At 46.9% G+C, this 12,636-nt stretch overlaps 1 protein-coding gene across 1 annotated transcript; it reads left to right on the top strand.

Moving 5' to 3' along the window:
- Positions 1 to 11,706: 11,706 nt before the first annotated feature.
- Positions 11,707 to 12,636, top strand: LOC129339299 (olfactory receptor 13F1-like). The gene has a single exon (XM_054993886.1). It carries the CDS (start codon positions 11,707 to 11,709, stop codon positions 12,634 to 12,636), a length of 930 nt encoding a protein of 309 aa, XP_054849861.1.

Raw genomic sequence — 12,636 nt, 5'->3', positions numbered from 1 at the left:
CAGATAACTCATGCTGTACAGAATGTTTATATACTATACAAATCAGTAAAAGTTGTCACAGGATAGAGAGATCAGCTCAAAATGCCCCCCACCTGTCACCTGAAGAAATGGAGGCAGGATGCAAAACCTGTCTTATCTTACAATCTGTTTATTCCTCCTGTTCGTAAATCATAATGTGAATGACTTTGGAGGGGGTCAAGAATACTCAAAGCACAGTAAAGTGAGGGAAGGCTGGAAAGATTTATTATTTTGGAGGGAGGTGAAGCTTGACATTTTCCAGACTCAGAAAGTCTGCCACTATTCTCACTTTGCAATCAATACCGAAAAAGGAAAGATGTATTATAAACAAAGTTGTTGTGTTTCACATAGTCCACTCCTTTCAGAGAGTGGACCCACATTATTCTGAGGCTGCTAGATTGTAGAAGCCAGCAGCACTGGGGAGAATGTCGTACTTGTGGGGAGGTGCAGGAAGCAGAACAAACTGGGACAAACAAAAGTTTCAAGAGATGTCAGAACCTAAAATTTAGGTAAAAGCAATCTAGGAGAGGGAGAAGAGAACTTTTACATAAGCAAGTTGTGCTATCACATATTTTGAATATATTTTTCTGTTGTAACTTAAAGGTAGTTCAAATGTAGTTCTTTGTATTTTGTATAAGTTTCTATGCACTTTCTATCTTTATTTCTATTTCTTGTGTGCTGGTGGTGTTACCATCAAAATATATGACCAAGTTAAATTCTCCCTTAGGTTTGTCTTGTGGGCATGGTTTACATTTTGTCAGTCCAAATATCAATGATGTGGTGAACATAGGTTCTCTGATCTGTCAATGGGAGTGGAATGTTTGATCTGGAGATATCTCACCAAAAAGGAGATATCCCTTAATTATCTCTTTTTTTGTGTAAGAGCCAGAGTGCCTAAGCATGGAAGCTATGCATTTGGAGTTTCAGGTGGCCTAGTTCTCCTTGCAAATATATGGTTTCTTTTTGCTATTTAAAAATAAAATATATAGTATTCCCATTTATACCCCATAAGATTGAATGAAATGGATGAAATGATGTGTGCAGGGGGTTCTGTTAATTATTTTGGGTAACGGTTGCCTGATCTTCCTGAAGATCAGTGTGTGTGTGGGGGGGGGGGCGGCTATACTTACCAGGATTTCAGTAGTGGACAACATGCTTTTCATACGTGTGCTCGAGTCTCGGTCCTGTACATGATAATGTCACTTCTGGAAGTGATGTTATTGCGTGGAGCACAAGAGTGCATGTGTGCTTTGTGCCAGGACCAAGTCTTAAGGAATCAGCCCCAAAGAGTGTTTGGGCCTAATTCTTAAAGCATTAGTCCTGGCACAAAGAGCAAGCCCCCATAGCTGTGTTCTGAGCAACAGCATCACTTCTGGAAGCAACAGTAATATGGGAGGGGCTGGGAGCACGTGTCCATTTGTCAGGGCTGTCTGCCAGTGGTGGGCAAGCACCGGGTGGCCTACCTCCTCCTGCCAATCACCAGCAATCAGTGGGCTAGGAAGCAAAGTACCAGAAGTTGGCCCACCACCAGCAGGCGTCTGGCAAGTTGGCAACCATATTCTGTGCCCAAAGAAATGTTGTTAGGTCAAAGCTCTTAGCAGGCATCTTTCCAGTAGGAGATGACTAAGGCAGTCTTTCAAAAAATATTGAGGTCTCCCAGCCTTGTTAACTTGGAAGATTACAACTTCCATATCAAGGGCACCTAAACTTGCATGCATCCTATTCACGGCAGCCGTGGCAACTACTGCCCTATAGATGACATTGCCTATCCCCAAAAAACATACTTCTCAAATAAAACTAGGGCTGCCAGTCCCCCGCTGGGGGTGGGGAATCACCTGCTCCCCCTGCTCTCACTTTACTGGCCAGCAGGGAGAAAAGTGCTTCCCAGGGTGTGCTCTTGGACTTCATGGTGCACTCCCACGCACCACAGTGGCCCAATCCAGGTACAAATTTAAGTGCCAGGCTTCCCATCTCCCATCTGGCAACCCTTTAAAAAAGGTACAATTTGCCCTCTCACTAAAGTCATGTTTTCTATATTAGGCAGGAGTAGGGATGAGACAAGAGTTCAAGCCTCACTGGAATTCATTCCACAATTATGATTTCTAGTGAGGGAAGAATAATTTGAGGAGTGAATTTTCCCATCCCAGTGAACTTGTTTTGGAAAAGAAGCACTTAATAAACAAAGGAGTCAGGTTTTGCCCTCTCATTCTGAATGAAGAGATGTACACAAGGCTTGAGTGAAAACAGGGCCATTTACTGGCCAACAATACCTAGAACATAGAAAGAACACGGCAAGGGTAAACTAGCAGTATGGGTCAATTCAAGGGGTCTTGACCCATAAAAGCTGTAATGCACACGAGCTGATCCGAGACAGACCCCCATTACCAACCAATGGGGAGGTGCCACCAGGTGCTCACCGGCCCGCTCTGCCTACCCAAACTAACTTGCCAATGCCAGGGCCAAGCTTCTGCTTAGACCCTGGCACCCCACACCTCCTGTACGGCTAGCCACAACCCTTGCCTCAAGTCAGTCAAAAATATCTTACTGCCCTTAAATGACAGGTGCATGCCATCTCCCCTGTAGAGGTCAGCATACATGTACCTGATATGGGGATGGGGCAAATAAATGCCCAGCCCAGCACCCAAAGCCTTAAACATAGCCTTGTTGGCCTTACACCTGGCCCGCTCAACCCCTTCATGATCCAAGGCCTCCACACCCGTCGTGGGAGGATGGTGGACCACATAATTAGGACACCAGGCCACAGATCCACAATAAACTTTAAGTCAGCCTGCGCCTGGAGAGTAAGGGCCTTGCCCTTGACCCAACCCAAATCATTACCACCTAAGTGGATAACTAAAAAATGAGGAGGAGGGGCACATTTTCCCTCAAACAGGAGTGGCAACAGGCCCGGCCACCATAGGCCCCGACGGCCCTGCCACTCAACTTGGGCCCATCGACTGAGGCCAAGCTGGGACCCTAAAGGTGTCCTCTTGGCCTGATGGGCAGCCCAAAAGATCAAGCTGTGTCCACAAATGAGGATCCGACACCTCCCACAGTGAACCACAGTACCTCAAGAAGAAAAAGAAACAATTAACCGGAGCTCATAAAGTGGCCGGCAGAGGATGGACATACCCCCGGTAAGCCGTCGACCGCCACTGTACTATGCTGTGAATAGCCACCTCAGGGTAGCCCATTGTGGCAGCTGTGGAGGCCGCCCCAATCCTAAATGAGTGGGTGCAAAACCTGACCCCCACTAAACCCAGCTTAGCCAAAGCTCTCTTGGTGATGGACCAAAATTGGTACAGAGAAAGGGGGATCCCATCAGAATGGCGAAATAAAACACCTTCACCGCAAACTCTGAAATTAAGACATGTGCGCAAGGCCTACACAGGACATAACTCAGACTCCACACACGGACCGAGCTGAACCACCACCCCTTTCTGGCGCTGGTCAGTTTTAGACCTCCGTATGTGGAGGGAAACACCATCCTCAACAAACTGCACATCCTGCCCCAGAATGGCATGATCAGACTGATCGGTGTGAGACTGTGCAACCAGCTCCCCGATTCTGAAGGCCCGAAAAAAGGTCACTAGCAATGCCGCATGAAATAGTGCAGCCTCATAAGGGGACGAGCACACAGAACCCCAGGTCGCACCTAAGCCCCAAAGGATCGATGGAGAGATGGGTTGCCTGTCGTCGAGCCGGGTACAAGTCTCCCTGGACCACCCCTCCAGTATCTTACAGACCCTAAAGTCCTCTGTGACCTCTGGGAAACCCCGAGCCTTGCTGACAAAGCCTAGCACAGCCAACAGACCCCCTCAGAGACTTAACTGACAGGCCGTCCGCTCTCGTTCAACACAGAACTGCATTAGGTGTTCTGCGGGAATGGGCCAGATTTGCTCTAAGCCCATGTCCAGACAAAAGCTAGCAAATTGCCGCATGGAGCAATCATATGACCTTCAGGTGCTAGGGGCAATGGCTAGGTGGATGGCTCTGTGTGCTTTGGCCCGCCAAGGTTCCACAGCTCCGAGGGCATTGGTACAGGTAAAATATCGGCTTTGGGGGCAAGCTGATGAAACCGTTCCATCTGCTGGTGAGACAAAGCATCTACCACTCCATTGTCAATTCCTGGAACATGCTTCGCCCTGAACAAGACATTCAGCCGAAGGCACTGGAGCATAAACGGCTTGAATAGCCTCATAACCCTGGACAACCGAGATGACATTGAGTTGATAACCTGCACCACCGCAATGTAGTCACACCAAAAGTGGACCGCATGTTGGCAAGGTCATCACCCCACAGCCAAACTGCTACCAAAATTGGAAAAAATTCTAAAAATGTAAGATCCTTGGCGATATTGCTATTATGCCACTCAGCTGGCCAGTGTTCCGCAGACCAGTGATCCCAGAAGTACACCCCAAAGCCAGTGGAACCAGAAGCATCTGAAGCAATGTGTAATTCTGCCTCGAGCAAGAGCTCCTCCCACCAGAACGTGACCCCACTGAAAGATGAAAGAAAATCTTCCCAAATGTTCAAGTCATCCCTGACCCCCTACAACAGCCTGACCCTATGGTGAGGCAAACGCAGGCCACCCATGACATCACACAGCCGCCGCAAGAATGCACGCCCAGGCGCCACGGCCTTACAGGTGAAGTTGAGGTGGCCCACATGCTGCTGCAGCTCAAGTAAGGAAGCCTTCCTCTTAGACCTAAGTGCCGCCAAACGTACATGCAGATCAGTCACCTTGGACTGCAGTAAGCAGAACATCTGCTGTACAGTATTGTTTTCAATACCCAAGTACGTCAAGACCTGGGAGGGGCCCTCGGTCTTCTCGTGGGCAAGGGGGACCCCAAGCTCCCCGGGCAAAACTATAAACCCTGACAACAGCCTGGCACATTGGCCAGACCCCTTAGGTCCACAGAAAATAAAATCATCCAGGTAGTGGGCGGAGTCACGGCATTGCTGCCTCCGATGCAAGGCCCACTCCAGGAACAAACTAAACTTTTCAAAAGCTGCAGACGAGACAGAGCAATCCATGGGGAGTGCGCTGTCCATGTAAAATTGGCTTTCAAAGGAGAACTCCAACAACTCAAAATCCCTAGGGTGGACTGGCAAGAGGCGAAATGCCAACGTAATGTTGCATTTCGCCATCTCGGCACCAATCCCGCTGCACTTTACCATGGAGACCGCCTCATCAAATGACATGTACTGCACAGGACACAAGTGCTCCAGGATGGCATCATTGACTGACCCTCCCCTGGGAAAGGACAGGTGGTGGATCAGACGGTACTCACCAGCTGCCTTTTTAGGCATAACTCCCAGAAGGGAGACCCTCAGATTGGGAACAGGAGGGGTCGGGAAAGGTCCCAAAACTTGCCCCTCCGCACACTCCTTGGCTATTTTTTGGCTCACAACCTCCTCCATGATGGCCACTGAATGCAGATTGGATGAAATGAAGGGGGCCTGAGGGCCCTGGAATGGAATGCGAAAATCTAACTTAAATCCTTCTAACAAAAACTGAGCCGCAGTGCGGTCTGGGTACCCCTGCAGTGACATAGCCAGGGCTTTCAGATTTATGGGTGTTGGCCCGGTTGTCAGCTGCGGGCTGGCCCGACATGTCTCCAGGTCACCGTCCGCTACCACGGGGGCAGAGGCGGAGACATGCCAAGAATGCATGGGAACCTCTGCATCACGGGCATTCATGCTTGAACCCACACCCCCTCCTGGAGCACACCCCCTGATAAGCAAATTCCCAACAGAGCAGCTGGGGCTGAACCAACTGCCCCGCAGAGGCGCGAGAACCAGGAGGGGTGGCAAAGCTCTGCAATAAATGCCCGCTGTCAGACCTATCGCCTAAGTTGGGCTTAGCCGGGGCCATCAACTGCAGCCAAAGCTGCTGATGAATGCGGTCCCAAGGCAATGTGGGCTCAACCGCAGGACACATCCGGAACTCTTCATCGTACTGCATCCAAGCAGCACCGACGAAGTCCGTATACCCCATGTATAAATATCAATGTACTGAAACAGGGAGGCAGCCCTCCGCGACTGGGCACGGGCAATAACCCCGGCATAAATCAACATACTGGGCAACCAGTTGGCCCAGGTGTGATCGACCTTACGCCGCTTAAACCTTTCCTTGTCACGGTCATCCATCTCATCCTTATCCTTCTTTTCACAATCACGGAAAAGGAGGGTAAAGACGTCGATGTACTGCCATGAAGGATTTTATCCCTAGTGGCAGGCATTAGATGGTCCCCCAAATGCAAGGCCATGTCCCCAAAGGACATAGCCCCATAAGGCATGATTCCCAAGGCAGAGGCCTGGTAATAGGGGCTCATGGGGAAAGGGGGCGACAGCAGCTGAGGCTGCCCAAGGGATTGACCGCTGAAAGCAGTGCCAGGCACCCCAGCCTATGGTGCGGAAGCCGCAGGGGAGGAGGCAACACCAGGCTGAAATGGTCCTGCCTGTTGGCCCCAGAGCTGCCACTGGCCAGCGGCAGACTGCGCAGACTGATAGGAGTGGCCAGGCCAAGCTGGATAACCCACATGTGGGGCACCTGGCGACCCACTGTGCTCAGGTTGGGAGACCCAACCTGCCGGGCTGCCAGCCACTACAATGGGCCCCCAGGGCCAACTGAGTGTATCTTGTGATGCAGGAGACTTACCATCCAACTCAGGGTGATCCACAGGCACCGCAATGGGAGGCATCTCAGCTGCGTCAGTCCCATCCTGCTCAGCTTGGGTAGTTGACCACGTGGGCTCCGAATCTGCCGGCGGATCTGCCACTCCCTCACCAGCTGCACCTGTTGAAACTTCCAGAGCAGACAAGTGTGTTAAAACCTCCCTTTGAAAAGTGGCCCCAGAGACTTTTTGGGAGGCCCTGCCGCCCCTGCGGGCTGCCTCTCGAGAGCGGCCAGCTTGTCTAAGATCTCTTGCCTAGCAGACTCAACACCCTCATCATCATCAGAGGAGTCAGGCAACGCCCTTTTTGCTGAGGGGTTTTTTGCAGGCTGCTTGCCCTTACTCACCCCTAAGCCCTTCTAGGGAGGTATGGCTAACCAAAGAGCTGCTACCAAGCGTGCAGGCAGGGAAAAATTCCCACCACTAGGCCCTATAGCACTTAACAGGTAACCAAAACCCGAATTCATCAAAGAAAGCCAACACAGCACCCCTTGTAGGGCTGAGCCCACCACAACAAGGGGCCTTAAGTCTGGGAGAAAGGAGGGGGGGGCCACCCAGCAAACAAAAAGGCTGCTGGGAGGCACTGCCACACACATCCAGGCACCAGCACTTAAGTAAGAATGCAAGGGAGGGCAGGTCTCACAGCTAAATTCAAGTGGAGGAGGGTGGAATCAGACCTGGCACACCAGATTAGAGACACATGCTCCAACCACTACACCAAACGGCCCAGTGGAAGCCCAGCCAGGCAACAAGAGCACGATGCTCACTTGCCACCCCAGCCAGTGGCAGGGGGAGGGCAGATACCTTAAATGACATAAGGGGGAGAGGTGCACCCAAGCGAAAAACCACCCTCCCGCAAAGGGCCCCACTTATCTGACCCCCAGGAGGGCACCAAGATGCCACCCCGAAAGGCAAAGTTCCAGCCACCACTACTATGATGGCGATATACAGGGCAAGCAAGCCCGGCACACGGCAAAAGCTACCGCACTGCTACTCGGTAAAAGCTGTGCTACGTCCGCCCGGCAAAAGCCGTGCCGCTGCACTGTGAGTAAATGGTGCGACTCGCAAAGCCACGCTGCCGCCACCTCGAACAAAAGCCGCCTCTCCTGCAGCCTCCAAAACACTGCCCCAACGCCAGAGAAGCGGCTGCTTGCCTGCAACCAGCCTATGAGGAAGGCAGCACCGCAAACACGGGCCAGCTGCTCCTTGCAGAGGTGCCGCCTAAACCGCCCCACTAATCCCTTGTAAGGCTAAGGCCAGAGTGCCAAAAGATCCGTCACCCTCTATCTTGCATGGAGAACTGCGCCAGAGGGAAGGCGGACTGGCCTTAAAACAGGCAGGCCATGCCCCCACCGAGCACCTGGATGCCCGGGAAGCTGGCTTCTCTCCCTCCATGCGAGAGGACAAATGGCAGCACCTGGATGAGCTCGCAAGCGTGCACTGGGAGTGCTGTTTTGTCCTACTTGAACTAATGTTGGAGTTATTCTGGGACAGCTTCTAGAGCACCCACAACAGCCAACTATCTCATATCCTGAATTTCTGTGATCTAATGAGATGTAAGTGAAAACATTTTCTATCACTGGAATTAAGTCGCTTTAAGTTTGCAACCTCATATGATGCAGTGTGCTGCTATATTTCTATTCGCTCTGGAATATATTTCTAGCACATCCATTGTGTACTTTTGTTGTTGTTAATATTTCTAATCTCCTCTCCCTGCGAACAGGCTCAGACCGGAATACAACATATATAAAATACATAAACATATTAATTTAAAACCAGATAAAAATATCAATAAATATATAATACAATTTCTAAAAGACAGCAACACAGAGATGGCCAACTATTAGATGTTAACAGACCAGGAGGTAATCCACCCCCCTCCCCCAAGGCAGAAGGCCAGTTTCACCACCCACTCACCTCAACCACCATATGCCGGCCTCAACTACTTTATGCATGGCGGAGAATCTATTTCTCATAGACCCAGTGGAAAGATAACGATTCCTGCTAAGCCCAGGTCTTCACAGACAGAAAGTTCACCAGGTGGGAGCCAGGACCAAGAAGGCCCTGGTCCTGGTTGAGGCAAGGCAGATTTCTTTGGGGCCAGGAACTGCCAAGAAATTTTTGTCCATTAATCTAAATATCCTCCGGTGAACAAAGGATGAGAGGCGGTCCCGTAGATATGCTGGTCTCAGTACGCTAAGGGCTTTAAAGATTAATACCAAGATCTTGAACCTGATCTGTATTGTGAAGTGCCATAAGAACAATAAATACTGCTCAAGAATAATAAATTATTAAATTAGCTTTGCAAATCATGTGCAAGAGTTTTTGCCAGCCTCTGTGGCTTTGCACTTGCCCAGAATGACCTATATGGGTCAATTCAAATCTGACAATCTAATCCTTTACCACAGAAAAATGGATCTATTATGTTTTTTGCATATAGTATCCATGCACAGGAGAGTGTATGGTTCTTTGTAAGAATGGGTTTTACATTTCTTAAATCTCCTTGATATCCATGAGCCATGATCACCGAAAGGAAATAGCTAGCATCTGTTTTTCTTATATCAAAATATGAATGAAGCATTCTGTACGGAGGTCAAGAAAATATATTCACTATTTCATGTGGATGTTTCACATTTCAGTTGTAACTCTTCTTGATACCTTGCCAATTCCCTCCCCACTCACTACACTAAAGTTAGGTAGAAGTTTAATTAAAAGGGGGTAAAAAATAAACATGTTTTCCTGTACAAAATCTTCCCCTACCTTGAGTATATACATCGTTTATTTCATGTAATTTTCCCAATGGAAATAATTAGTTATTTCAACATCATCCTGAGATTCTATATATTTTGCCATCAAGAACAAATGAAACTAACTCCCAAGTAGTCCTGTTGGGTTATTTGTGACCGTGGTTTGAATGAGTTTTCCAGCCGTCTGAAAAGCAGTGAAACAGCAAAAAGTTTATTGAAGGAATCCTTCTTGATTTATCTTTTTATCTAATTTCATCTATTGCAATAAATTCTGTGTAGAACAGCCCAAGCTAACCAAGGGAGGTTATAGGTAAGTTTTCTGTCTAAAGCAATGAGTTCAAGCAAATTCTCCCAATGGGGCAATTAAAGCAGATGGAATTGCAGCAGCTCAGTTATCTATGTTTTGAATGAGCACTAGATGGGGCAGATGTTTATCATAAACTGGCTTATCAAGAACATTGAGGAGTGATGCTTGTTAATTTAAACACTGGATTTGATGCATGTACGGCTCTCTGATTCATGTTAATGATAATAATACATGCAAAGCTACAGACTGCTTCCCCTCTTGAAGATCTCATGTTCCAGAAACCTAAAGGTCTTCCCCCAAGTTCATTACAGAAGCCATCACTGTGTATGGTAATCTCTTCACAGTCTTGGTTTCTAATGGGAAATATGATGAACATTATTAGGCAATTATAGGAAGTTAATCTATTTGTAGACTATTCAGAGAGCAATACTAAGCAGGACAACCAGCTTCCAACCCTGGTCTATTCCATGGAAGTGTTTATAAGAATGAAATGTAAAAGGAGACAAAGTGCAATGCATAGTAATATGTAAAACAACAATTCGGAGAATCTGTACCTTGTAAAAATATCCGCTTTTGTAGATCAGAGTCCCAACTAATTCAATTTTGATAAGAAAAATGTGTGTAAATAAGATGGGAAATTTTGCTTATTCCTAACTGCAAAAGGTGAAGAAAAATGCCCATGCTTTTTCCTAGTGTAGGATTCTGCCACAAGAAGGTTTGATGTAGAGACCAAAGGATCAAAGTGTTTCCAGTTTGCTTTGATGTCCAGAAACTCTATATGATTTTTAAACTGCTTCTTTCTCAAGATATACAGTCTCCTGGCAAGGAACTTTGGGTTCCTAAAAAAGCCCTCGCTGAATTGTAAGTTGTAAATCTCTTCAATATGGAATACTATAGTACCAGGGCAGCAGATAAAAATTGTCTCAGTAAAGCTCCGTAATAAGGAAAGCTAAGCACCTGCCTGCCATTTTCTTAAAGCACGTCAGTGGGTGGGTCGTCAGCATGCCGCATTTCTGACAAGGGACAGTCCACTTATAAGCAGATTGTCCTAGTCTTCCCATGGAATCTGTGTTAGCCGGGCCAGCCACTAGCATCTTGTGCCTTATTTTAAAGTGCAAAGGCTGACCAGCAGTATTTTGGGCTCAGACAAAGCCAGGAAGTGGATTTTGGGCTCAGTCAAAGCCAGGAAGTGGATTATTGGAAAATAATAATTTCACCTCACCTCCTTGTTGATTTGAATACCTCTGGGCCTTTAAGATTATGAAAATGAATTATTTGGGGTGGGTGGATATGCACAGGTTAAGTATCCTCAATGCATGCCAGAGTCACTGCTTAGACTCTATTGTTCTGCTCATGATGAGCTCAGAATTACATGTACTTCATAAATTACATGTACTTCATAAATACTAGATATGCAAGTCTGACACAGAGTTCCCTCTTTTCCCAAGGGCAATATGCATAAACCTTAGCTTATTCCTTGCCTTCTTTAGAGTATATTCTTCCAAAGTGGTGTTTGATGAGTGCTTAAGAGGATGTCCCCCTGGCTGCTGTGCTCTATGCACTGCCACCCTCGATGCTGCATCATGGCTGCACCTGTACTCTTCTATATTGCAGTTTTATTATCTGAGGTTTGATGTCTTTATCTATGCCTTTTTGTCACTTTTAATTTTGCAATCCCGTTCTGTTTTTAAAATTGTATTTTTTTATTGTTTTGAGCCCCTCAGAGTCTATTCATGGGGAAGGCGGGATATAAATATGATAAAGTAATAAATATATAAAATAAAATGAATATGTGGTAAATTACACACACGTATTAATGAGAGGAACTTGACATACCTGTCATTTTCATCAGAATCCAGTGACCTGAGCAGCACCGTAAAATGTAGCCCTTGAAGCACATTTAACTCTTTTTTTTGTTTTTGTTTTGCAGTTTACATTTTTGCTGAAGAACGAAATGGACAATCAGACCACAGTGACTTATTTTGTCCTATTGGGATTTTCATACAACCCACTAGTACAGATTTTCCTCTTTTTGACATTTTTATTGATGTATGCAACAACCCTGCTGGGAAACACAGTGATTATGACAATAATAGTAAGCGACGATCACCTCCGGAGCCCCATGTACTTTTTCCTGAGTCACCTCTCTTTCCTTGATATTTTCTTCTCTTCGGTCACAGTGCCAAAGTTGCTAGTTAACTTCTATTCAAGCCAGACAATATCATACAGTGGCTGTATTGCCCAGATATTCTTAACCCTTATGTCAGGGTACATTGAAGTTTATATTCTTGCAGCAATGGCTTTTGACCGATACACTGCCATATGCAAGCCCTTGCACTATGTGCAAATCATGAACAGAGTGTTCTGCAGACGGCTGGTGGGAAGTGTATGGGCCACTGGATACATATATGCTATGGTGAATTCATTACCTATATTAAAATTAACTTTCTGTGGTCAAAATGTTATCAGGCACTTCAGCTGTGAACACCCTTCCCTACTTGCTTTATCCTGCACTGAAACATTCCCAATTGTGGTTACTTTCTTCATTTCTTGTATTATAGTATCAGGTTCCACGTTCCTTGTTATTCTGTTCTCCTATATCCACATCATCTCTACTGTCCTGAAGATGCAATCAGCTGAAGCCAAAAAGAAAACTTTCTCCACTTGCAGCGCCCACCTTATTGTTGTACTTCTTTTCTATGGCACAGGCTTTTCTAGGTATCTGAAGCCCACCTCTGGTTCCTCAGCAATTCTAGATGAACTTTTCACCATCCAGTATGCTATTTCCACCCCTATGCTGAACCCCATCATTTACAGCTTGAAAACTAGGGAAATAAGAGAAGCCTTGAAAAAAATATTGGGGTACAAACAGTTGATTTCCTGA

The sequence above is a fragment of the Eublepharis macularius genome, chromosome 12, assembly GCF_028583425.1.
Source record: "Eublepharis macularius isolate TG4126 chromosome 12, MPM_Emac_v1.0, whole genome shotgun sequence".
NCBI lineage: Eukaryota > Metazoa > Chordata > Lepidosauria > Squamata > Eublepharidae > Eublepharis > Eublepharis macularius.
This window is presented reverse-complemented; position numbering and strand designations above follow the sequence as displayed.

What these genes read in the sequence shown, in the direction of transcription:
- LOC129339299 (XM_054993886.1), top strand. Translation starts at nt 11,707, where the DNA reads ATGGACAATCAGACCACAGTGACTTATTTTGTCCTATTGGGATTTTCA.